Here is a 25,754-nt window from a genome sequence, read left to right as displayed (position 1 = left end):
AAACAAAACAAAAAAAAAAATATATATATATATATGCATGCAACAAAAGTAAAAAATTGTTTCTAAAAAAGTATTAAAATATTTTTAAAACATACTACTACTACTACTACTACTACTACTACTACTACTAATAATAATAATAATAATAATAATAATAATAATATCTCGGCTAAATAAACAGCTAGCTAACTGCTAGCAAACGCTACGTGACCGGTCTCAGCTAGTTCACTGCTGTTTATAATACTGATACATTTTTTAAAACTCAATTTCCATCTGTTTTTGGAAAAGAAATTTGTTTTTAAATGTTATGTAAATCGTCTTAAGTAATTAAACACTTCATTTCATTTGTATGTTGTTAAATAAAACGTTAAAGTCTGACGTATCTAAGGAAGCTAAATAACGCTGAGGTCGTATCCCCATTCAAGCCGAGCTCCCTACTTAGGCGCACTACAGAGGGCGCGGGATAATGACGTCGACACTCTGTGTAGTGCACTACGCAGCCGAGCTGTAGGGATTTGGAATACGACGCGCTGCTGTCGCTGCGATTTGAACTGAATGTCGGCCTGTTGACTCTGCAACCTCGGAAATTATTTTTCCTGAATAATTTGTAAGAATTCAAACAACACTCGCTTACGACTCAGCCACCGTTTGCTCACCGACGCGTCCTTTTTCTCGCCCCAACTCCCGCACTGTAGAGAAATAAATGCATTTTTTGCGTGATGAGTGCAGAATTCACGTCCACTTACTTACCTGCGCGGATCAACCAGACTTGAACCGGAAGCGCTGCTGCGTCCTGCGCTGTGATTGGACAATGTCGGAAAAGCCGCCCGCTGATTGGCTGGTTTGGGTTTGTTTTGTACAGATGGCCGTCAGGGGTGAAGTAAATAAACTGTAACTTTGTGAGAGTTTTTAAATTCATCGCGTCTGTCAAGTGAAAAGAAGACAGGTGGATATAAACAAGGAATGTTTTTAGAAGGGGGAAAAGATTGAGTTTATATTACATCAGTAAACAACACCAACATTTCAGCAGGAAGCCGTGTGTGTGTGTGTGTGTGTGTGTTTTCATGTTTATTAATAGGTTTAATGAATTAAAAGCTGTCCAATCGTGCAAGAGAATTTCTTTTACCCAATTTCAGACATATTAATGATGAGAAACTTCATCCATCCCACAAACCTGCTGTCATCCTGCTTCCCTGGAGCTTTTCTTTACTCCACTGGAGCTCCACCACAATCCACACTCCAGTCCCACAAGCTGCTTTTCACCTACACTGAGGCCAAAGAGTCTCCTTCCATCTGTGAGCCACTTCCTCCAGTGTGAACAACCACATCAGCACTTTAGTTCAAAGTAATTTATTACGTCTTTCATTCTTAAAATATACACAGACAAGCGTTTACCCTAAGACAAAACAATTTCATATTTAATCAACACACAAACTGTAGGAAATCAAGGATTTCTAAAGATACTTTATGCAAAATAAAAAATAATAATAATAATAATCATGTGCATTGTCAAATAAAAGCACCACAACTTTGAGAAGTTCCACATCTCCACCCTGGATCTTACCACCGTGCTGTAGGAGCGTTTCCTCCTCCACGAGCTCCATCAGTGAGTACTAAACTACGAGCGTGCAGAATTTTTGTGGGAATAAACATCCAGTGTCCGCCTTGCAGCATGTGGGAGTAATGATTCGGACATTAACATGGAAACAAGGCAAGTTAAAACACTTGAGCTGCTCCAGGTGAAATAATAATAATTTAAAAAAAAAAAAAAAAAAAAAAAGCTCTATCTGATCATCTCTGGTGTCTAAGCAAGAAACAATCTTCTCTCATTAAAACCTTTCTGATCTAAATTTGGAGAAAGCTCCAAACATTTCCTTAGACTCCATTAACATATGATATGCATTTCTCTCTCTCTCTCTCTCTCTCTCTCTCTCTCTTTCATTCACATACACACAAATACTTTGTTTCCTCTCTAGGAGATGCTTTCCAGAAAATCCCGAGTCAGAAAACCTGCTGGGGAAAAAAAACAAAAAAAAACAAAAACCAAAGTGCCCGAAGTGATTCGCTCTCGTCTGCGGCTCAAAGTGCTGAAAAAGGGGAGAGGAATCAACGGACTTGCAACTCTTACACAGGTCTTTATTTCGATTAAATGAGAATAAAAGAAACACAAAAGGCCGAGGCATTAAGACAGAACTTTTCCATGAAGGTCTGTGGTTTGCTTTCTTTTGTTATTTTTTTCCTCTCCTTCTTCTTCTACTTCTTCTCCTTGATCGTGTATCTCCACTCGTGAACATGGAGATGAATGGATCTCTGGGGTTTTGGATGGAGGATTGATTTTTTTTTTTAGACAGTAAAATCCCCCACATTAATATGTGGATGAAGACCGGATGAGGAGGATTCACCCAGCGATAAGGCATAATGACAGGGATGGGAGCAAAATAAAATTAAAAAACGAAAAAAAAGGGGGGAAAAAAAAAAGCACAGTAAAACAGAAAAATAAAAAATACAGAAATGAGGAGGTACTGTATTAGCAGCAGTTTGTTTTTCCTTTTTTGATTCTTCTTCTTCTCCTTCCTCTTGTTTGTGTCTTTTTTTCTGTTTTTTTTTTTTTCTCTTCTCCGTATGAACTGGGTAGCCCCAGGTTGGCATAACTATGTGTCGTGTTCGAGTTCAGACAGGAGGCTGAAGTGTTACAGGACCTCGTCGCTCTCCGTGGTGTGGAGCTGCGTGTCGTCTGCGTCCGTCATGCTGCTCTCCTGCGACTCCTCCATCTCCGCTGTAACACACAACAACAGCAGCAGCGTTACACACCTCTCTCAGAGAGCACGGTAGAACAGAAAGATGACGGTACACGCTAGTGAGCAGTTCGGTCCAAAATAAAAATAAAAATAAAAATAAATAATAAAAAAATAAGAACCTGATTTAAAAGTCTGGACTCGAAGTAAACTCTAAGGCACAGATGCCAAGCCAGTAATGTATTTCAGAACAGAGTACTTAAAAATAATAATAATAATAATAAAAAATAAAATTTTAAATCACTTAAGCCCTATCCAGTCGGGATTAAATGTACGTGGGGTATTGGGGTAATTTCCTATTTTACATGAGCTGATACTCGCTTTGTGACTTTATTTCCATCAGGATCGGCCACGTCAGTGTTTTTCTCCGACCTCTGACTAAATTACAGGCTGAATTGTTTTCTTTTTTTTTTTGGCAAAACTCAGAGCTCGTCTCATCATTTTTTCGGGATACACACGTCTGTGATTTTCTATGCAGATGTGGCCTCACGCTGGGGGAAAAAAAACGGAGCTCTGACAGCTGCTACTGCTGTATTTAATCTCATAGCGCGTGCATCAGTGCCCCTCCCCCAGATATTAAACACTTCCTGAATCACGAAATGAAAAATAGATGCTTTAGAAGAGGCGCTCGGCCTTAAACTCGGTCTGAGCGGTTAAACCTCGACTGTGCACTCTACCTGAGAAAGCATTTCAGCAGAAGAAAGAAAATAACAATGACAAGAAAAGCGAAATCGCGGAGGCTGATTAAAGGAGCTATTACAGGTATAAAGCAGTTACAGGTATAAATCATTACTTTATATTCACATAGGCACAAGATCATCGACTTTTATTTTTCTATAAATAACGACTAATCACTGGCCGTTCCTTAAAGATCATTAAAATGCAGGTTTTTTTGTTTCGAAACGGTTTGTTTTAGATCATGTACGTGGTTCGTGCGTCCTCCAGCTAACTCGTGCTTACTGGAGTAGTAGAGGTAGTCGTCGGGGGTGACGGGCTCCTCGTCATCGGGGAGGTAACGCTTGTCTATGGCCTCTTTGATTTGATTGTTGGCTCCTTTGGGGTCCAAGTCCATGGCCCATGAAAAGTTCATCAGAGCCAAGTGAGTCTGACCGAGCTTCTTATAGACCTGCAGAGAAGAGTGAGCGCTCACAATCAGACAAATATAAACCTAACACCATTAACACATCATTAACGCTGCACGCCGTGTTTACGCCGTGTTTACGCGTCTGTACTCGACACGTCTTACCTTTCCTATTAAAAAGTAAACAAGTGACTCTTTGGGCACTATCTGCTTCAGCTCCTCCAGCTCCTGTAGAGCAGCCTATGAGGAGGAAAAACAACAGTCATGACATCAATCACCTCATGTCAGGAGTTACTGTAGGATTCCTGCAGAATACATTTAAGGGGAAAAAAAAAAAGCCTACCTTGTATTTTTCATTTGCAAAGAGAATAGACGCCCTGTGAAATTTGCATAGTGGGTTCTTAGGGTCGATGCTGATTGCTCTGTTCAGGGTCTCTAAAGCGTTGTCTGATTTTTTCAGTGCATGCTGAACCTGTGTGTGAGAGAGAGAAAAAGAGAGAGAGAGAGCGAGAGAGAGAGAGAGAGAAAGGGACAGGGGGAGGGGGGAGAGAGAGAGAGAGAGAGAGAGAGAGAGAAAGGGATGGGGGAAGAGAGAGAGAGAGAGAGAGAGAGAGAGAGAGAAAGGGACAGGGGGAGTGGGAGAGAGAGAGAGAGAAAGGGACAGGGGGAGTGGGAGAGAGAGAGAGAGAGAAAGGGATGGGGGGAAGAGAGAGAGAGAGAGAGAGAGAGAAAGGGACGGGGGGGAAGAGAGAGAGAGAGGAAGGGGGACAGAGAGAGAGAGAGAGAGAGAGGAAGGGGGACAGAGAGAGAGAGAGAGAGAGAGAGAGAGAGAGAGAAAGAGGAAGGAGAGAGAGGGGAGAAAGAGGATGGGAGGGGGAGAGAGAGAGAGAGAGAGAGAGAGAGAGAGAGAAAGGGACGGGGGGGGAGAGAGGGAGAGAGAGAGAGAGGAAGGGGGAGAGAGAGAGAGAGAGAGAGAGGGACAGGGGGGAGAGAGAGAGAGAGAGAGAGAGAGAGAGAGAGGGACAGGGGAGAGAGAGAGAGAGAGAGAGAGAGAGAGGGACAGGGGAGAGAGAGAGGAGAGAGAGAGGGACAGGGGGGGAGAGAGAGAGAGAGAGAGAGAGAGGGACAGGGGAGAGAGAGAGAGAGAGAGAGAGAGAGAGAGAGAGAAAGGGACAGGGGGGAGGAGAGAGAGAGGAGAGAGAGAGAGAGAGAGGGGAGAGAGAGAGAGGAGAGAGAGAGACAGGGGAGAGAGAGAGAGAGAGAGAAAGGGACAGGGGGGAGAGAGAGAGAGAGGGGGGGGAGAGAGAGAGAGAGAGAGAGAGAGAGAGGGGAGAGAGAGAGAGAGGGACAGGGGAGAGAGAGAGAGAGAGAGAGAAAGGGACAGGGGGGAGAGAGAGAGAGAGGGGGGGAGAGGGAGAGAGAGAGAGAGAGAGAGAGAGAGAGAGGACAGGGGAGAGAGAGGGACAGGGGAGAGAGAGAGAGAGAGAGAGAGGAGAGAGAGAGAGAGAGAGAGAGGGACAGGGGGGAGAGAGAGAGAGAGAGAGAGAGAGAGAGGAAGGGACGGGGGGAAGAGAGAAAGAGAGAGAAGAGAGAAAAGAGAAGTCAAATCACCTCTAATCTATCCAATCCCTAACACACAATATTTTATATAAATTAATCAATACTGCATATCTTTCTGTAATACATAATACAGCTGTTAATTTAATTAATGTCCATTCATGTTTAGTGTTCATTTTATTCATTATTGTTTTTCTATTCCTTTATTTGTTGTTATTGTTTGTCTATACATCTTTCATATTAATTTGCTTTGGCAACATTGGTAAAACAGTCATGCCAATAAAGCACACTATTTATTTTTTCCCCATTTTAATCCTTCCCATCGCTCCCTATCCACCTCATACGCTCTGTACAGAGAGACCTGTGCGTTATGTGCGTTTACGAGGTTACACTCACCACTCCGATGTGACAGAGCAGTACGGAGCTCTGGGGGTTAATGCTCAAAGCCTTCTTAAAATGAATCTCGGCCAGGTTAAACTTCTCCTGCTTGTAGTAGATCATTCCCAAGCCGTACCTAGTGAAACAGAGGATCACAGATACATTAGATAATTAGAATATTAAATAACCTAGCTGATGGGTTAATAGGATCGTACTACCTTCGTGTTTACACCTAAATATAATCGGTTAAATGGAGTGATAATCAAATTACGTAAGGGATAAAACACTGTGTGTCGTGAGGTCAAAAGAAAATCAACGACGACCGACTTAAAACTCTAACTTCGATGAAAAACACGAGCTAGTCATGCCATGATCGTCTCAAAAGCATAAGCTCGACTGGTCTCGCTAGTTTTTTTTTTTAATGATTCTTTAGTGTTAGTGAGTGTTGATTTAGGTAGAAAGTGGTATCCCGTGAGCTTTTCCCTTCCCCGTTATAGCGCTGTAACAGTCGTACCAGGCGTTGTAGTGGCGCTTGTTGAGGCGGATGGCGTTGCGGAAGCAGCCCAGCGCTTTCTCCAGCTCCTCGGTGAGCACCAGCTCGTGACCCAGCAGCGTGTAGGCGTAGGCGAAGCTCGGGTCCACCTGGATGGCCCGCGTGAAGAACTTAATGGCGATGTCGTGCTCCCGCTGCAGACTGAAACAGTTACCAGCTACACACCAGGGCTGCGGGATAAAAAAAAGAAGTTATATGTATTGTTTTGTTGTTTTTTTTTTATACATCATCATACCGTTTTTTTTTTTTAAAGCAACACTGATTATACTTCTGTTCATCGGTTAATCGTTAAATCCGTGCACAGTTACCTCTGGTGAGTTTTTGTCCATGTCGGTGAGGTCTTTAGAGAGCGCAGAGAGCGCCACGTCTTTCTGTAAGTGCCATAGTGTAGTGGAGTAGATCTCCATCCCCTCCACCCGGTAGCTCTCAATGCGCCGCACCTCGGAGAAGATCCTCTCCGCCTGGCCACGGGAACCGGAGATGACGTTTAGACTTCACTTATAACACACTTTAATGAATGCGCTTCACTACACCATCACAGAAAAAACACCAAGGGAAGAGTACTAGGGGATTATGTGGGGTAAAGGAAGCTAACCACTACCATATTTTTTTGGGGGGGTGTCAGAAACGAACCCCATATTGGCGAGAGATTAAAAGGAATTTGGAAGCTGTTTTTTGAAGTAGAGATTGTTTTTAATTGTGAATCTCTATATTTGGGGAATATAAACTTAGATGGGTGAAACAATAAGGATAAGAAATTGTTGTTAATTCTTCTGGCGGCTAGTAAAAAAAGTAATTACTAAAAAAAATGTCTGAAGCCAGAGTCTCCCACAGTTGAAGAATGGATTGATACAATACACATTATATACATGAGAGTTTTTCCATCTTTTTCTTTAAGAGCTTTTTTTCTAATTTGGAATAAATGGATAGATTATATTAAATATTAAACCGGTACGCCCAGATTTTTCTTGAATGGTAACAGTTCTCTTAAGGCATCTTTTTGTATGTATTGTAAGCAATAGCTCCCCATGTTCTTTTGTTTATAGCTGTTGTTAAGAGGAAGAAAATATAATGCGTATGTAATATTTGAGAAATTTGTTTTCAAGATTGAGGGCATGCATACTCTCCATAGTATCATTAATGTGTATGGTATGTGTTTATTTATTTATTTTCTTATTTCTTTCTGAGAAATTATGTATGCCCTGATCTCTGTATGTATTTTCCCTCTGAAAAGGAAAAATAAAAAAATAATAATTTTTAATAAATGGAGTTGCTTCATAATGGAGTTGAAATGATTCGGCTATTTTGGTTGTTTAGATATACATGGAGAGACGGGTTCTGTATCAGAGCCTTATTTTAAAATCTCCATTTAAATATTCGAGTCGACACGTAGGATAGATGCTTGGAGGCGGGGCTTGTAATCACACGTTTGATTTCGCGTAGAAGAAATCCTTCGTAACTGTAGCCTGATTGTGTATACCTCATATCTGTGCATGCAGGATTGCAAAATCTGTTTATTATTATTTTCCTTCCGTACCAAAACTCGAGCGGTGAAGAAGAGTGAGTTTTGGATGCACGGCATGTCATCGCTCAGGAAACGACCTTGTATAAGATCTTGTATTTTTAACCACGCAGGCCGTGACGCTCTAAGTGCAAGCGCTCGCGCCACAAAGCTGAGCGTAGAGCGCTCCAGTCCCAGGAATGTCTGGTTTTATATATCAATAAAGCACTCCATCTCCTCCACTGATAATAATAATAATAATCCTTTCTCCACCTTCACCAACAGGAAACAGGAAGTAGCATGACAATCATTTTACTCATCATGCTGTACTGAGAGCGGATTTGCTCGTGCTCACGTTATTGTATCTATTACAATCTCTAAGCAGCTTGAATATTTCTGCATTAACTTTCCTGATAATATATACACGCTAAACGATCGAGATATTTCAATATGTTTATCTTTACCAACTCAAATAGGGTTAGCGCGCATCATGCTGACTGGCAGCTTGTGTGATTATTAAAAAGCTGAATTAAGCCATGGAAATCAATGCTGGTTATCCCTTCATGAGAAAGTAGTGAAGAAGAAGTGAAGTGTATGATGAGTATTGGGGTGTAAGAGACTGGATATGAGCAGCAGGTGCACCTGTACGCCGCTCGCTTACCTGCATGTACTCTGCCAGTTCGAAGTGGGCGCGGCCGATCTGGCCCAGCACCCAGCCGGTGTTGTAGTGGTGTGCAGGCAGCTGGCTGAGGATGCTGATGGCCTCCCTGCAGTTATACGAGCACAGCGCTAGGTAACCCCGCCCGATGTCCCGCATCAACGACATCAACCCATCTGCAACACAATTTATTTTATTTATTTTCAAAACACGTTCTATTGGGATAAATGTAAAGAAATAGTAGCTCACTACTTTCAAGTGACTTTTTTTTTTTATTACTGTACTGATAAACCTACCATATCTGATCACATACAAACCACAAACTGTTTCTCCAATCACAAATACAATCAGTATAACGCTAATCTTTAAATGCAACACACACACACACACACACACACACACACACAAACACGACAGCCTTGAAAACAGATCAGTGAGTATTTCAGTGAATGCGGTTTCTTCAGTATCTCTATTTTATATCTAAAAATGCGGCCCAATACGATTCACGACAACTACACAGACATTACGCATCATTTTGAGGTGCTGTGAAATACCACAGCGCTGCTTTATAATAACGCGCTTGTTCTACCACGTTATCGTTTCTATAGCAACAGAGATGTGTACAGAGGACGCGCCACATCATTTTAGACTCATCGTGAAGTGATGAAGTTTTACGTAAGGAAAGTTTTCAGGACGGAGGAGTTTACACTTTGCGGTTTCTCAATAACATGACAAAGCTGCATTTTTATTATTATTAAACTTCAAGAGAGAGAGAGAAAAGAAGAGAGGCAGGTGAGGGAATGAATGTTTATAGCTGCTATAACGTAAGAGAGAACAGGAACTAAATTGATTCATGGACGTTCCATGACGTAAAATATTGTATAACTATAAATCAGTAAAAATATGACGTTTTATTCTTCAGAAAAATAAAAAGCTGTAAGCGTTAGTAAATTACTGTGATATAATAATAAACACAGAGATGTGCTGTTTTAGGAAAATAATCAACATCAAGGTGGTAACAGTAATTCTACTTCATCACACCACACCGTCAGTGATTATTATCCTGTAACAGCACTAAACAGTGATTTATTCCTTCTAAAAGTATTTCACATTACCATTTAATGATTAAAAATGTAATTTACTTCAAAAATTATCATGAAAATAATGTGACTAGGTTGAGGGATGGCAAATTCTTTTCACCACCAACACTCTTTCGTCAGCAATAAACAGCTAAAAACTAAAAATCCTAAACTAAAAATTTTTATTTTTTTTTTTTTGAGGAAAAAAGAAACACCCTGTGGTGTACATGGTTCTCTCGAATGAAGCACGTAGCCTTTCCTGCGCAGGCTCCATGCAGCAGGAGTGTGAGCGTACCTGCGGCGGCTTTCTGCAGGGTGAAAGCCTGAAACTGCGGCGAGCTGATGTTGCCCTTCCCCTCGGCTATGGACGAGTCCAGCTTCAGGATCTCGATGCTCTCGTTCAGGCTGGAGGGGGTGATTCCTCCCTTTCCTGTTTTTGTCTTGGTCTTCCTGTTGGGGATTTTGGTGGGAAACTTCATTTTTAACTTCTTACTGTTCTCCTGTTGGGGGAAAAAAAAAAAAAAAAAAAAAAAAAGGTCAGGAACAAAATGAGTTTATTGGGAAAAGACTGAAGAGATCCAAGGACCCCAGATAAAAATAAAAAAAGACTAGACTAGAGACTTGATTAGAGCTGTAGTTAGTCTCTGGTCTGATGCGCTAACCTCAGATGAATAATGTATATAAGCCCATGTGATTGGATAAACCTCAAGCGAAGATCTGCTACAAAAGCCGTGATGATTTTTTTTTTTAGTTCATGCCAAGTTTAATCAGTTGCTTGGAGGTTAAATGCTAACCCTGTTATCCCAAGGATTGAATAATATCTTAGAGGTTTTGTAATCTTCCTTCCTCACTCTGGTGCTGGAAAAGACTCGAGTATCACCGACTCGAGTAATTCTCCCATTGTCAAATTTTATCTCGTCACTTTTCTTTTCCTCTGAATGCTCTTTGCTTTTCTCTTTGTAAAGCACGGTGTATGAAAAGTGCTGTATTAATAAACCTGCCTTGTCTTCCTCTATGTTTTAAAGTCAGCTGAAACACTTTGCCCTTTCACGAGATCATCAAATGTTCTTTTTAGATCACTGAAACTGTTTCGGTTTCTAAACATGCCTCTAAGGTTTGATAAATAATTGAGATAGCCAGCATATGACGTTAAAATGTTTTGAAGTACTGCGGTCTGATGTTTTCTCTCTCAGCCTGTGTGTGTGTGTGTGTGTGTGTGTGTGTGTGTGTGTGTGTGTGTGTGAGAGGGTGCAGTGGAGGAGGACTGTAACCTTGGCGGTGGAGCTGGCGCTGGTGAAAAGCCTGGAGCTCCGTCGAGGCTGCACGTTGGGAGGAGCAGCGATGGTGGGACTCAGTACTTGAGGTGTAGTACTGCAAATCACACACACACACACACACACACACACACACACACACACACACACACACACACAGAGACATACATACATATAACAGTGGTTAGGTATAAATTTACCCCATGTACTCAACCAGCCAAGACAAAGATGACATTTTGGAGTTTGATTCTTCATCTCTGCGCTGGAGCTAACGTGGTTCTCATACGTCTCTCATCTGTAAAACCTTTTCGTAAACACGTGACCGATTCCTCACGCGCCGAGTTCAATTCAATCCGATTTTATTTATATAGCGCTTTTTAACAACAAAACATAATCACAAAGCAGTTTTCCAGAAATCTGGATATGGATTCAGATCTCTAATAAACAGAACAACAGAGGGGGTTTTTCTTTTATTTATTTATTTTTTTTAAACATATTTAAGTTTAAACTTTCAGTACAATTAAACCTTCAAACTTGTGGTCTATACGAAGAAATGATACACAAGTGCATAGAATGAAAGGAAAAAAAAAAAAAAAAAAAGCATGATTCTGGTTGTCTAAGATGGCTGCCTATAACGTCACAGCATTCAGCTGTACACAGTAAAGTTCTGCTCATTTTTATGTAATATTTAAGTCATGACGTGTCCTCAGTCACGTCAGCAGATCTGATATTAACATCGTAGCTCTAGTATAAAACTAAAACTAATTCAGGAGATATAAAGACTCCAAACATGTCATTTGATCGACTACATTCAGGGGAAAATCTTGTAGCTATGAGCCTTAATGTCAGACAGATAGATTTTACTGGTCGTTTTAAGTCAGGTGCTCACCTGGTCTGCGGTGCCGTGGTCTGCGTCTGGTTAAATGGATTAGGAATAACCTCTCTACTGTTTCCGCTTTGTGCGAACACTGACTTCGTCCCCACCTGACTGATTCTGCTGACCGTCTAGCAGGAGAAAAGAGGAATGTGGTTACACGGGGATACGTACTGCTGATGTTTAATCCAAACGCATGGATTAAAACCCAAATTAAAGACTAAAGACTACGGAGGGAACCTTCTTTGGTGGGCCAGGTGGTGGAGGCGGCTCCATCCCCGTCCCACTGTGACTGTAGTTCTGCAGATACGAGGGGTCTCCTGGGCTCGGCTCCAGGGGCAAGATCCCAAAACTGGACGGAAAGTGATAAGAAGCATGAGACAGAATGGAACAATGTTATTATCTGTGAAATGGCTTTGTTTTCCTTTGAGACTGATAGGAGTCTGTGTTTTCATCTTCCATCAATTTTCATTTAGTTTCATTTTTGAAAACTGAGTAAATTTCAACTGTAATAAAAACTCCTCCTGTCAGATGGATTATCTGAATAAATATGATACATGACAAAATTATAACATTTCTAAAATTCCTATGGTTATAGAATATAGCAAAAGTAATTAGAAATATGAAAAAAAAATATTTTCTGGTCTGTATTCTGTAGGGAAAAAAGGTTTTCATTCCTTTGATGATGAGAGCAACAGTAGCCAATCGCCAGCGTCCGTTAGCACATGTATATAAAATAAGATAGTTAATGCTCTCCTCCAAGCATGTTCAGCTCTTTACTTGACTAGGACCAAATTTAAAGGAAAATGTTATATATATATATACAGTGCTGTGCAAAAGTCTTTTTAGTACAAACTTTGTTATAGATTTGTATTTTCTGACTTACTGATTCAGTACAAAAACATTTTAGATTCCAAACATTTGTTTTCCAGCACAAAATTAAATGCTACAGAAAAATGTTTGTATGTCAGTAAAGAAAGCAGCAGATTCCATAAGAGACACTTTTCAGATAAAAACATAATGAAGGCTGCTGGGTTTCGCTGCAGAAATAAGAAGCGAGTCGACAGTCAAAGTCTCCAGAAGAACTGTGGCTGCTTCTGCAAGATGCTCAGTAACACTTCCAGCTCATTTCCTTATAAAACTGCACACACTGCACCTCAGATACTGCTTTATTTTTTAAAAGCGAAGGATCGTCACACCAAATATTGATTTTGTTTCATTTAATACTGTTTACTGCTCTTTAAAGTATTTGTTTCTAATGTAGAAACATTTCATTTCATTATTTTTGAAGGCATCTTTGCTCTACAGCATTTCTTTGCACAGTACTGAGTATATATAAATATATAAAATGATAAAAAAGCTCTACCCTCAAAAACCAAGCAATGAAATGTATTGCATGTCAAATATGCGGATAATTTCTGTTACCCTGAGTAAAACACTTGAGCAATAAATAAATAAATATCTGTTTGAGGTAATTAAACCTGTATGAAATAGATCAGAGTACTCACATTAAACACCATCACTAACCCGGATCCATTAGTAGTGAAAGCACGTGCACTTGTGTGTACCTGGGTGTGAGAGGGCTCAGCGTGGCCGTGCCTCCCAGCAGACAGCGGCCGCTCTTGGGTTTATTCTGCACCTGCTTGGACAGCAGAGAGCCGCCCGTGCCCAGAGGCGCAGAGTCGGGCGAAATGACAGACGAGTCGATGTAAGACATGGACGAGTCTGTGTTTAGAGACGAGTACTTCGAGTTGGACGACTCCAGATTGAGCCGGTTCAGTTCCTACAAGGAGAAGGAACGGAAAAGAAGAAGGAGAAGAAAGAGAAGGACATGGATATGGTGAGTTACTGTGAGGTGATCTCCGCCCACTTTCAAACATGCCGCGTGTTTTTCACACATTTATTACTATGAATTATACACTATCTGTAAACTTTATACCACAGCCAGAAGCAATATTCACTTCCGATTGGTTGGCAGTTGCGAGTTTGGTAATGACAAGGAAGCAAATTATATACAAAGCGTCTGGTTTTTTTATTATTTATTTAAAGGTGCATTAGGTAAGATTAGATCTCTAATAGTTTAGACACTCCCCATTCCCACCCATGTTCACGAAGCTCCGCCCCCAGGATCTACTGTAGCCTGTGGAGTGACGTGTCTATAAAATGACTGACAGGAGGTGCATCCAAACCGTAAGTCAGTTTTTCGACATATTTTATGTAACAGAAGAAAATTTGCCTATTGCACCTTTAAAATCTGTGCTGTAAGTGAGAATGCCTGCAGAAGCGTTATCAGAAAAATAACAGGACACTGTGTTCTTTGGCGCAGTGATTATTTTCTGATATCGGGACATTTTTTTTTTGGCCGTCGCCTCTCGCATATGGGACCGGCGTGTGCATATGGCGTACCAGCGTGTCCTGGGGAGTCTCCATGAGGACGGAGTCGATTTGCCTGTGAGTTGTGTTGTGGCTGGGAGTGTGGGCTGGGCTCATGGGGAAAGAGGGGGCGCCTCCTCCACTGCCCCCACTGAAGCTCTGCAGAGACGTTAGCTTAAAGATCTGCTCGGGGTCTGGTCGCTCACCTGAAAACACACACACACACACACACACACACACACACACACACGATCAGAATGAAGAGGATGCATCGCACAAAAAATGATGGCGTCTTATCATATTTAAACGCCTGCTCCTAATCTGTGAGTATGTAATAATCATAGATTAATAAATAACACAGATTACTAATTAATTAATTTACTAATAATTCTAAAACTAATAATACTAATAATTAGAAGAGAAGTTGAACTTCTTGACAAACACAAATCCTGAAGCCCCAAGACTGAATAAACATTTCTGGCGAAAAAGAAAAAAAAAAAAAAAGTAGTATTAAACTGACCGATCTGACACAGAGACTCGAAGGGCGACCAGAGGAAAGGATTCTCACTCAGGCTCTTTTGATAACATTCGGCTCCTTTCGCTAAGCGATCGGTTTTGCTGCAAAACATAAAAGGAGAAGCATCAGCATGGAACAGCCAAGTGCATTAAGCATTACATAAACAAGCTGTACATAAACAACAACTACAAAAGACATAAAATGAAAATACCAGTGCACAAGACCACATTTATATCTAAAATGTGTGAAACTGTTTCATCATCCGGCCATAACGTGTATCCAAGCCTGTTCGTTTTTTAAATTGTGAACAACCAGCTGCAAGAGAAGAACGTTCGCCCTATCATCAGGGGATCGTAAGTTCGATCAATATGGGTGGGAGGAGCATACTCTCTCTCCCCTGTCAATCACAGAGAGACTAGCCAATCGTGAGAAATTTATGAGCTTATGTATGCGGAAGAGGGCAGAGAGCGCTTTCCTCCGAGGGTTGCATTGCTTCACGTATCTCGGAGTTAAAACTTCACCCTCCCCGGTTCCTAACTGTCGTATGCTAGGAGAGATGTTTATTTATTTTTGGTTTTGCATTATTAATTTATTCCTCTCTGTCACATCGCATTCTGAATGGAATAAATCTTATCTCATTTGAAATAGTTCTAACGCTATGAACAAAAATCCAAACATTTTGAGTTAAACGGTTTATAATTAGCAATCGGACAGGGCCGTTTTAAAAAGTAAATAAATAAATAAAAATACGCTGGATGGTGATTTGTCAAAAAATATATATATATTTTATAGAAAGAAGAGAAAGAGAAAGCTATCGAGCACTGATTAGCCAGAAAGCTGGGAACAAGTCAACGAGCTTAAAACGTGCCATGAAATTAACGTCGTTTTAAAATACGCCCCCCACCAAGTAGAAACCCTTCCTACTTCCACAGGTTCTCATACTGTTCGGTGAAGAAGCAGCTATTTCTGAGATCATTTTGAAACAGTAAAGGATTTTACAGGTCGTGTATTAGCTACTAAACAGGCCGTGAATGCGGGTTAAACATGTCCGAGTGTGAATAGTCCAGAAGAGCGAAGCGGCGCTCACACACCAGTAGATTTGGCCGAGCAGCGCCAGCGTGAAACAGGACGAGTCACCGAACTCGGTGACGATGTCGTCCTGGCTCTTCTGTTTGTTCAGCACACCCCCTGTGAGGATCTGCTCGCCCTCAGCCAGCCTGAGAAAGGAAAAACACACAAAAACACACATTAATAAGAGCGCGCTGGTCGATGCAGAGAAACAGATGGATCATAAACGAAGACCGGATTATTCTGTGTCATTGCTGCTGTCCAACATAAAATGTTTCCTTTACTAAGGATCACTTCTTGATGCAGTCTGTATCGCAAAACGACTTATTTACAAGCTTGCTGCGATTATGAGCGATGCGTATCGATGCATTAACGATGCTATCGGCATATTATCGTGGCCCTGAAACCACCTCGCGTCCTTACGCATCAGTCAGACCTGGAAAAGCTCTTCACTCTCGGCGGAATGAAAACAGCTCTTTACAGTTCCCCGGTTTAATTCATGTGCTCAATTTACCACCAAACCTCTAAAACCTGGACTAACAAACTCACTCTAACTAAACTGCAAACATCTATGGTGCAGATAAAATCCTCCTGATAAGATGTGCTGCTAAATTTTCTATGACGAGTATCACGTTTGCTCATTCAGCCACCATTAATCATCTCTGCAAAGGCAGCAGCTTTAACAGTCAAGCACATGTGCATGCATATATATATAAATATATAAATATAAATATAAATATAAATCAGGGGGGTGTAATGTGAGGTCAGAGTCTAACTACACGTGATGCTTGGGAAATAGTAGTTTCTACAGAAACCTAAATGTAAACCTGTAAACTGTACGGGGTGAAACCGATGTGATCCCTGGACCATCAGCACTGTAACCACTACAAACATTACAGCGACACCACATCACATGCACGCAGTCACTAAGTGAGACCACAGCGTAAATACACAATGCACTTTCCAAATAATACGACGCAGCAGTTGCCATAGCGACTATTCAGCCATTTTACGCCACACTAAAACAGTCACAGCGAGACAATTCCAAGCCTGAAGACAAAATGCTCTGACTTAAAGGGCACTTTCAGACTGTAAAACTCTTCCACACATTCGTCAGAAATACAGCAATGGAAAATGGCAAACTAACGAGCGCAGGTATCACAAAAATCATTCGAGAACGGAGAACACGGAGTCACCGCTAAATAAACGATTAGGTGATTTAAATGTAAATAAGAAGTTTGCGTATAGTAGCTTGCGTTTATTTTCTGGAGTTGGTCCGAATCTCCAGACCACAAGGCATTTCTGCAGCGCTAAAGCTCTGTCCTTTGGATCCGTTTGTGACTCGGGTCTACAAATAAATAAATAAATAAAAATAAAAATAAATTGTGATCTAAAACTGATTCGCTTCCCACAGACGAGTCGATTCAGCGAGTCAAGTCGAATCACTTTCTCACTGCAATCGAATTGTGCTGGAATTCACATGAGCCAAATTTGACACAATCAAAAATAAAAATAATGACACTTATTTTACATTATTAACTGTTAAATGCCTCCACGATAAAGATTTACGTTCTGTTAAGAATTGTGTTTCTTCATTAAATGTAACCTTTCACGAATAATAAAACCATTGAGTGGTAAATTATTATTATTATTATTAAATATTTTAAGTTTTTTGCATAACATACAAACCAAAGAATACAAAAGTAGCCAAACAATACAATCAGAACAACCAGAACAGCGACGAACGAAGAGAGAGAAAATATATATATATATATATATATATATATATATATATATATATATATATATATATATATATATATATATATATATATATATAATTTTTTTTTTATCGTAAAAATTAGAAGTAATGTAGAAGTTATTAAAAGTTTGGGGTTCATCCTGGGACACACGAACGCATCACAAAAACGAAACACAATGTCACACCGCTCCATAATCAGACTATCAAGCTCTCTCTCTCTCTCTCGCTCACACACACACACACACACACACACACACACTCACACACACTTCTGCTTACTTGCTGAGCTCCACACAGCATTTAGCGAGGAGGTATTTGCACTGTGGCGTGGTGCAGCTGTGCCCTTTGAGGAGGTGATAGGCTTTGTAGGCTTTTCCCGAGCGGTAGTAACACGTCGCCAGGAGGAAGAGCGCCTCCTCAGAGTGCACTGACAGGAACGAGCAAAAACAGGGACAAACACAAACATTAAAAACTCACATTAATCATAAATGACAAGTAAATACAATATGATCACTTATATATACATACACACACACACACACACACATATATATATATATACACTATATGGCCAAAAGTATGTGGACACCTGACCATCAGACCCGTTTGTGCTTCTTCCCCAAACTGTTTCCACAAATTCTGAAGCACCCAATTGTACAGAATGTCTTTATACACTGTAGCATTACAATTTCCCTTCACTGGAACTAAGAGGTTCAAACCTGTTCCAGCATGACAATGCTCCTGTGCACAAAGCGAGCTCCATGAAGACATGGTGTGTGAAGGTTGGAGTGGAAGAACTCCAGTGTCCTGCACAGAGCCCTGACCTCAACCCCACTGAACACCTTTGGGATGAACTGGAACACCGACTGAACCCCAGACCTCCTCACCAACATCAGCGCCTGATCTCACTAATGCTCTTGTAGCTGAATGAACACAAATCCCCACAGCCACGCTCCAACATCTAGTGGAAAGCTTCCCAGAAGAGTGGAGCTTATTATAACAGCAAACACGGGGGAATAAATCTGGAATGAGATGTTCAACAAGCACATGCTGTATGAACGTTATGGTCAGGTGTCCGCAAACTTTTGGCCATATGGTGTATATAGTGATCAATTATGTGACGATACACTTTTCTGAGATATCGTTGGTATTGTGAAATCTTTCTAAAATGTTTTTAATAATTACAAACTAAATGGAAATGAATAGATGTAACCAGAATTAAATAAAAGTGTCATCAGTTTAACAGTTCGTACCATTTTACAGATTTAGCGCAACACTACTGTTTTGCCGACGGATTGCTCGCTGAGTTATGTATCGTGATGTCACAGAAACGTCCCGAAATATCGCGATATGATTATTTTTTATTTTATTTATTTTTTTGGTCGTATCTCCCCACCCCTAACGAAGAGTCAGAGAAAGTTCCCAGCTTGACTGTAGCTTCATATCAGAAATCTGGAGGCAGGAGGCAGGATTTCATTTTATAGTCTGCAACAAAAATGAGTGTAAAATATTTCCCTAAAACTCGAGCACAGTATAGAAATGCATTTCAAAACATCGAGCGATGAGGGGAAAAACCCGGACGCGTGTTCGCGCGCTCTTTGACTTTGAAGATCAATACTTTCCGGGTCGACCAATCAGAGTTTACGCAACACGGTGCTGAGATTTCGCACGTCAGCGCATTTGTGCACCTCTGCAAGCTACGTTTACCCATAAACCCCCGCCCTCTCTCTCTCTCTCTCTCTCTCTCTCTCTCATGACACGGATACGCCATCGTTCCTCAGCGCAGAAGTATAAACCAGCCTTTAGCGCTGTGTCTTCAGGTTTGTATATGTATGTGTCAGAGTTTGTATTTGTACACATCTGCAGATTTATATAACGATGATCAATAAACCTGCTTTAGTCTCTTATAGATGTTCAGCACCAGTGTACTCGATGGCGCTCGCAGTAATCCAGGCTAACTAGCTTTCTCTGACTTCAACAGTAACATTACAGACGGTTACCGGAAAAGCATCGCTATTTTTCGTTTACTTTCCGATATATCCGAACCAATAAAATCTCATCTAAACAATCGCAGTCTCCCGAAATATCTCATCATGCTCCTGAAAGAAACGAATATTTCTACGATACACCTGTTTGGTGATTAATATAATATTAATGCCTACATACAATGAATTCATTTTATTTGTTCGTATTTAAAATATATATGGCATTTTTATTTATTAAAAAAAAAAACACGCTGAAAAGAACAAAAAAATAAACTTCTGTAACAATTTTAACATTTTACGAAAAAAAAAAATTAAGAATTTTAACATCAATTCAGCTCCAACGTTTTTTTTTTTTTAATGACGTTTATTAAACAAATTTTTTAAATAATTCATCAGGACATCTCAGAAAAGCGCATTGTGACGTCAGTTATCGTGATGTAGATATTTTATCGTCGTATCGCCGAGCAAATGTATGACAGGATCCAATAAAAAGGCAGGAAATGTTTCTGAGGAGGAAGAATGAAGTCACACCAACTGGCTTCGCTTCACGTGAAGCTTCACGTTTGCGTGAATTTCATCTGCATGAATCTGTCACATCGCCAAGCCCCGCCCACTTCACTACGCCACCCGTCACTGCGAATCACCATCTCCTGTAGAAAGTGAAGGACTTCTGGGAGCTTTGTCTCAGCGTCAACACACCGGAGCGTGTTCACGTTGAAAGCAACATTCTAGCTGTTTGCTTAAACTGAATATCATCTTATGACCACCGCAGCGTTATTTAATTACATCCTCTTCAAAAAACTTAAAAGTTGTAAACCAACGAAAGCATGATGATTAGAAAAGCGGCACGTTACCGCTTCTTCTTTCCCAATAACGACATCGATACTGAAACACTGAGCATCGGCTAAATCCAATATCCATTGAATTTTTTTTTTTTTTTTTATGAACGCTTTTATATTATATTATAAAATATTCTCAAATATTTTCCAAAACAATATGCATTACTAAAATATGACTTTTTTTAATTCAGTTAATCTCTAACGTACATAGTGAAAATCATAATCATAATAAAGTATAAAGTATAAATATAATAAAAATCAGTCCTAACAGAAAAAATACAATCATTTCCAAATCCAATTCCAATCTTTTCCATTTGTTACAGCATCAGATCGAATGAGTTCGTATCTGATCCACCATTTTACATCCAGCCTGATATCTGATCCACCTGGAAATCAGATCTCTAATGAGGAGAGTAAAATCCATGATATTATTTAAACTTCTACACCATCCCGGCTCGACTGTCTAATACTCAGCAGAAAAATACACTCTCGTGAACGCTGCGTCCTTTCAACCCGATAGTCTACAGCAGTGGACACGCTGTCAGGCCCCAGATGTGTCTAGACGATGGAAAAGGAAAAGGAGGAGGTTTTGGACCGTGTAGAGAAAGATTAACGGCCTTACCTTCAGCGTAGAGCCTCTCAGCCAGAAACACGGCGTCTCGGTAGGCATAGTGGTTTAAAGCGTGCCAGACAGCGGCCTGTAAATCAAACACACACAGAGCAGACATCACCACTGTCTCTCGTTTCACTGCGAGGCATGCATTCCACTGTCATCTTCAACCGTTCGAGCTACAAACATGAGGAAAAAAAAAAACATGTTCGAATAATCAGCTAACGCTAGCGATGGCTAAACAGTGAACTGTAAGGGCCTTTCGCACCGCTTTAGTTCCTGAACTAAATTTACGGAACTAAAGTACTATTTCCTGGTACCGTTTAAAGGGCTGCATTCGCACCGACAGCGGGCACTAGGAAGTGACGTAAGCCGGTCAACAGCGACGTCATTTGTGCGCGGCGTTCGACAACGGAAACAAAGAACAACAACGTAAACAACTGGAGGATGGAGGACGCTGTGATCAGAGCTGTGTTTCTGTCGTGTCTCGCGTCCATCTATCGCTGTTCTCCATACTTGTGAAATAAGTCGACACTACAGTATGTTTACACGGCGTTTTAAATCATGGCGGGCGAGGGCGTTTTCGTACGCGTTTGGCCAATCAACGTCTACTCACGTCACGGATAGTACCAGTCGTGCTGGTTAGACCCTGCTCCGGAGTAGGAGCTCATCTGGTTCCCGAAAAAAGGCAGTCGGTACTAAAATCACACCCAGTTCCGGAGGTGTGAAAACGCCAAAAAGTGGGTAGTTCCACAATTAGTTCAGGTACTATGAAAAGGTTCCCGTAGAGTCAGTGTTACAGATTTAACAAGCGAACATGTCTGTATGTTGTTTGCTCTAAAGCTAATACGTATATATACACAGTATAAATCGTTTAAAGGTAAGAAGTGCTGCAGTGTTTACTGTTGATGCTGTGAGCGGCCATTTTGATTTAACGTCACTTGCTGAACTCGGAATTGAGGAGACCGCCCCGAGTCAAAGGGGCTCTTTGTTGTTGTTGTTTTTTTTTTTTCCCAGTTTTCGGAGATTGGAAAGAGTTGCGAGCTTTAGTCGAAAACAACGAACCGTACTCTGTACTCAACACACAGTATTTCACACATTTCATCACCTTAATAATCAGGAATTACACCTAAAAAAAAGAAGGCATAAAAATTCCTTCTTCCAGATTTTTAAACTTTCCAGAAAAGGAGAAATGTTAAATTAAAAAAAAAAAAAAAAAGATAAGCAGTGAGGAAGCTGAATCAGTGCAGAAGAGTAATGAAAAGGATAAAAACGACAGCTTCTCAGCATCTTAAAGAAAACGTCCACCCCGAACGAGTTGCATATTAGTCTTTATAACTAACACGTGAGCGTCCAAGATTTATATCGTAATGAAATTCTGAGATTAAACTTCTTTCACTGATTTATTGGTCTAGTTTCACTTCCTACATTACCCACAATGCCGTTCTACCAGCTGATAGCGCCGATTTAAACCTCACTTCACGTCTACGCAAAGAGAGCGATGCAGCGGCGCTTTAGTCCTTCGGTCTGTCCGGCGCTCACAGTTCATGCTGATACCGCCGTCGACGTCACCACGTAGATCGCTAACTAGCCGAGTCCAGTCTCGTATAGCTGCAATGCATTCTGGGACTTTTGAGTCCAACGCTTGCACCGACGTCTCCGCTACATCTACGCTAGATTTCTCATGAATATGGAGTCGCTGGAAAAATGTTGAAATCTTGATACGTGCCTCAGAGCAACACACAACCGCTACGTTCTGACAGGAATAACGACGATCCAGAACCAACCAACGAACCAGCACCAGAATCATCGAAAACATCACGAATATTTCCATATAAACGTATTTAACGTGTTTCAGGTTGAGGTCGTCCTTTAACGCTCTGAATATTTGGCTGTTAGACGTAACGCAGTGCGAGATCCCAATCGAATCTCGGCTGAGTTTGTGATGACGCGTGTTCTCCACGTCAGCGATGAAGATCCTCTAACGGTAGACCTGCGATTAAACAAAATGTCCACGTTCTTGATGACGCTGACGTCAACAACCAGCGTGTCCCGAGGTCATGAAGAAAACAGAGTCTCTTAACCGCAAACACTTTCCAACATGCGCCTGAGGTGATGACGTTTTTTTTCGTCTTCCTGTCAGTCTGAATATTTCGTAAGTATTTCACCACCGCCGTTTTTCTATCCGAGTTCGGCGTCCTCTCATTGGTGGATCTGTAGACGAGAAACTTCTCATTTTGACAGAAATTTGGCGTCAAACCGAATCAATCGACGAGTTCTTTTCCGATGTTATCAGCTCCAGAGATCTTTATAACACTGACAACAGAAAAATCCATACTTCTTCCACAACATCGTCTAAATATCTGTACTTTACTTTACAGAGTCTGGACGTGCATCTTGTTAAATCCCACACTTTTATTTGTGGATCTGTGCCGTGGAAAGGGTTGTGTTAGTCTGATTGAACTGTTCAATGCTTCGATATCATCCATGAAGCAAAGCAAACAACCTTCTGATGTTTAGACAGTGGTGAAGAAAGGGATCTACAGCAGACAAAACCATGTCTGACCCTAATCTGACCTTTCAGCATGTATGATGTGTATCAGTGCACAATGCATCCAGCAAAATGATTTAATAATAATAATAAAAATAATGAAATATCTTCCATCCAAATGACAAATGAATAAATAATCAGCTCTGGTGTTCACTGTGCAGCTGAGGTGTTGTGTTTTCTTCAGATGACATGACAGCACTATAACTAATAACATGATCAGTTTTAGGTCTTAGAAGTGTGTTGGTTAGTAAGCAAAAGGACTAGTTTACTGCATCATAACCTGGCTAACTTACCCACTCTGAACTAGTCCTGTAGAAATGTCATTAACTGAATGAAAACGCAATCATCACTCGCAATGGCGTAAATTATTATCATTTTTTTTTAATTAGACAACTGCGCCATTTAGATATGACTAATCTAATTTCTCAAACCTCCTGAAATGTTTAATTCCACATTTAAACAAAATAAGCTTTAACGAGAGCTAGCAAACTCAACATGCTAACGTGCTAACGTTAGCGTTAATTCAGTCATTTGCTCCGATTAGTTAGCGTAAGGGAAATAATTATGAGATATGAACACGGTTTGGTTTGGTAATGACACAGCTGATAGTTTTAAATCTGTGTTTTCTTTTCCTTTCACTGCAAGTTATTGAGTGTCAGAGCGCAAACAAGTCGAAGCTTTGACGTTGGAGTTAGCTTAGCTCGGCGCAGCTAGGCCTGAACACTAGCCCCGGTACAGAGTAATAAAACATCCCGGCAGGCGAACTGCGACTTTCCCTCTCGCTTCTGGACCCAAAGTGCAGTTCGGTTACCTGGACAGGTTCCTGCAACACCGTCATTCCGGACCCAGGCTCCTTCCTCCCTCTCTCTCTCTCTCGCTCCTCTTTCTCTCTCCTCTTTCTCCTATTTCCTTTCTAGTTCACTACAGGCCAGAAGTAGCTAGCAAACTGAAGCTAGCATCAAAGATTTGAACACACTGACCGTTATCGGCGGCCCGAAGTTATCCGGAAACATCCGATTCAAATCAGTGCGTTACGGAAAAACCCGAGTGATGGCGTAAAATACCGAAGTGCACACCCTTGTGATGAATACGAAAATGAAGGTATTTTTTTTAAATGTATTTATTACTTACTTATAATTTAAATAACTTTATTTACTTACTTATAGCCTTAATTCTTCGTGGCATGGATTTTAACATGCCTTTAAGATTCTGGTCCATGTTTTTTTTTTTTTAATCCCTTCATATATTTTTTATTTATATTTAATATTTTTCTTTATATATATTTTTGTACGTATATATTTTTCGTTATATTTAATATTGTTCTATATTTTCTTTTTATGTTGGAACAGTTGTACAAAGCATTTCACTGCAAGTCATACTGTGTATGGTTATGCATGTGACAAATAAAATTTGAATTTGATTTTGATTTGACTTGCTTGGAGCACTTAACTGCTGCAGATTTGTCTGCACATGCATGGTGTGGACCTTCTGCTCTCTACCACGTCCCGAAGGTGCTCTATTGGATTCAGATCTGGTTTCGGTGAGCCTGTTCCCACTGTAGCTTCAGAGTCCTGCTCTTGGCTGACAGGAGCAGAACCAGATGTGGCCTTCTGCTTTTGTATCTCATCCACCTCAAGGTTGGACATTGTTGTGAGATGCTTTTCTGCTCACCATGGTTGTAAACAGTGGTTATTTACTGGAGTATTTACCGTATCGAGTTAGGCTATGAGTTAGATTGAGTGTTTGTTTTTTTTTTATTTACTGGTATTCTGGCCATTTTCCTCTGACCTCTCTCATCAACAAGGTGTCTCCACCCACAGAACTGACGCTTACTGGATGTTTTTTGTTTTTCGCACCATTCTGTGTAAAGTCTAGAGACTGTTGCATGTGAAAATCCCAGGAGATCAGCAGTTTCTGAAACCAGCCCATACAACAGTCAGCATTCTGATGTTTATTGTGAACATTAACTGAAGCTCTTGACCTGTATCTGTGTGATTTTTTACAGATTGCGCTGCTGCCACATGATTGGCTGATTGGATAATTGCAAAAATGTATAGGTGTTCCTAATAGACTGTGTAACTGAGTGTGTATATTTACACCTTGTAAAGCATTTTAAATGTATATCATGTTGTACTGTAATGTGATGTTATACAAATGAACTAGTCATGTATGTTTATGTATTTGCTATAATAATAATAATAATAATAATAATAATAATAATATTTATTACATTAAGCACCTCACCCAAATGTTAATCACCAACATCACATTGACTGTAATTAAATTATATTCCAAGAAA

At 40.6% G+C, this 25,754-nt stretch overlaps 1 protein-coding gene across 1 annotated transcript; it reads right to left on the bottom strand.

Moving 5' to 3' along the window:
• Positions 1–2,115: 2,115 nt before the first annotated feature.
• cdc27 (cell division cycle 27) lies at positions 2,116–24,464 on the bottom strand. The gene is made up of 19 exons (XM_034301736.2): positions 24,267–24,464; positions 20,917–20,992; positions 17,750–17,897; positions 15,732–15,857; positions 14,644–14,741; positions 14,157–14,329; positions 13,319–13,533; positions 11,991–12,102; positions 11,766–11,881; positions 10,874–10,973; positions 9,898–10,102; positions 8,527–8,699; positions 6,673–6,825; positions 6,326–6,534; positions 5,830–5,947; positions 4,220–4,348; positions 4,042–4,116; positions 3,756–3,921; positions 2,116–2,776 (listed from the first exon to the last, which is right to left on the bottom strand). Exons 1-19 carry the CDS (start codon positions 24,291–24,293, stop codon positions 2,691–2,693), a joined length of 2,505 nt encoding a protein of 834 aa, XP_034157627.2. The 5' UTR covers positions 24,294–24,464; the 3' UTR covers positions 2,116–2,690.
• Positions 24,465–25,754: the final 1,290 nt, after the last annotated feature.

Source organism: Pangasianodon hypophthalmus, chromosome 29 (assembly GCF_027358585.1).
Source record: "Pangasianodon hypophthalmus isolate fPanHyp1 chromosome 29, fPanHyp1.pri, whole genome shotgun sequence".
Taxonomy (NCBI): domain Eukaryota; kingdom Metazoa; phylum Chordata; class Actinopteri; order Siluriformes; family Pangasiidae; genus Pangasianodon; species Pangasianodon hypophthalmus.
Note: the sequence above shows the minus strand (reverse complement) of the source record. Positions and strands in the feature narration are given on the sequence as shown.

Coding starts and splice junctions, on each gene's coding strand:
- cdc27 (XM_034301736.2), bottom strand. CDS start 24,293: ATGACGGTGTTGCAGGAACCTGTCCAG. Junction 10,103..10,873: donor GCGCCAGCTCCACCGCCAAG/GTTACAGTCCTC, acceptor TTCCCCCAACAG/GAGAACAGTAAGAAGTTAAA. Junction 4,349..5,829: donor TGCTCTGTCACATCGGAGTG/GTGAGTGTAACC, acceptor TCTCACACACAG/GTTCAGCATGCACTGAAAAA.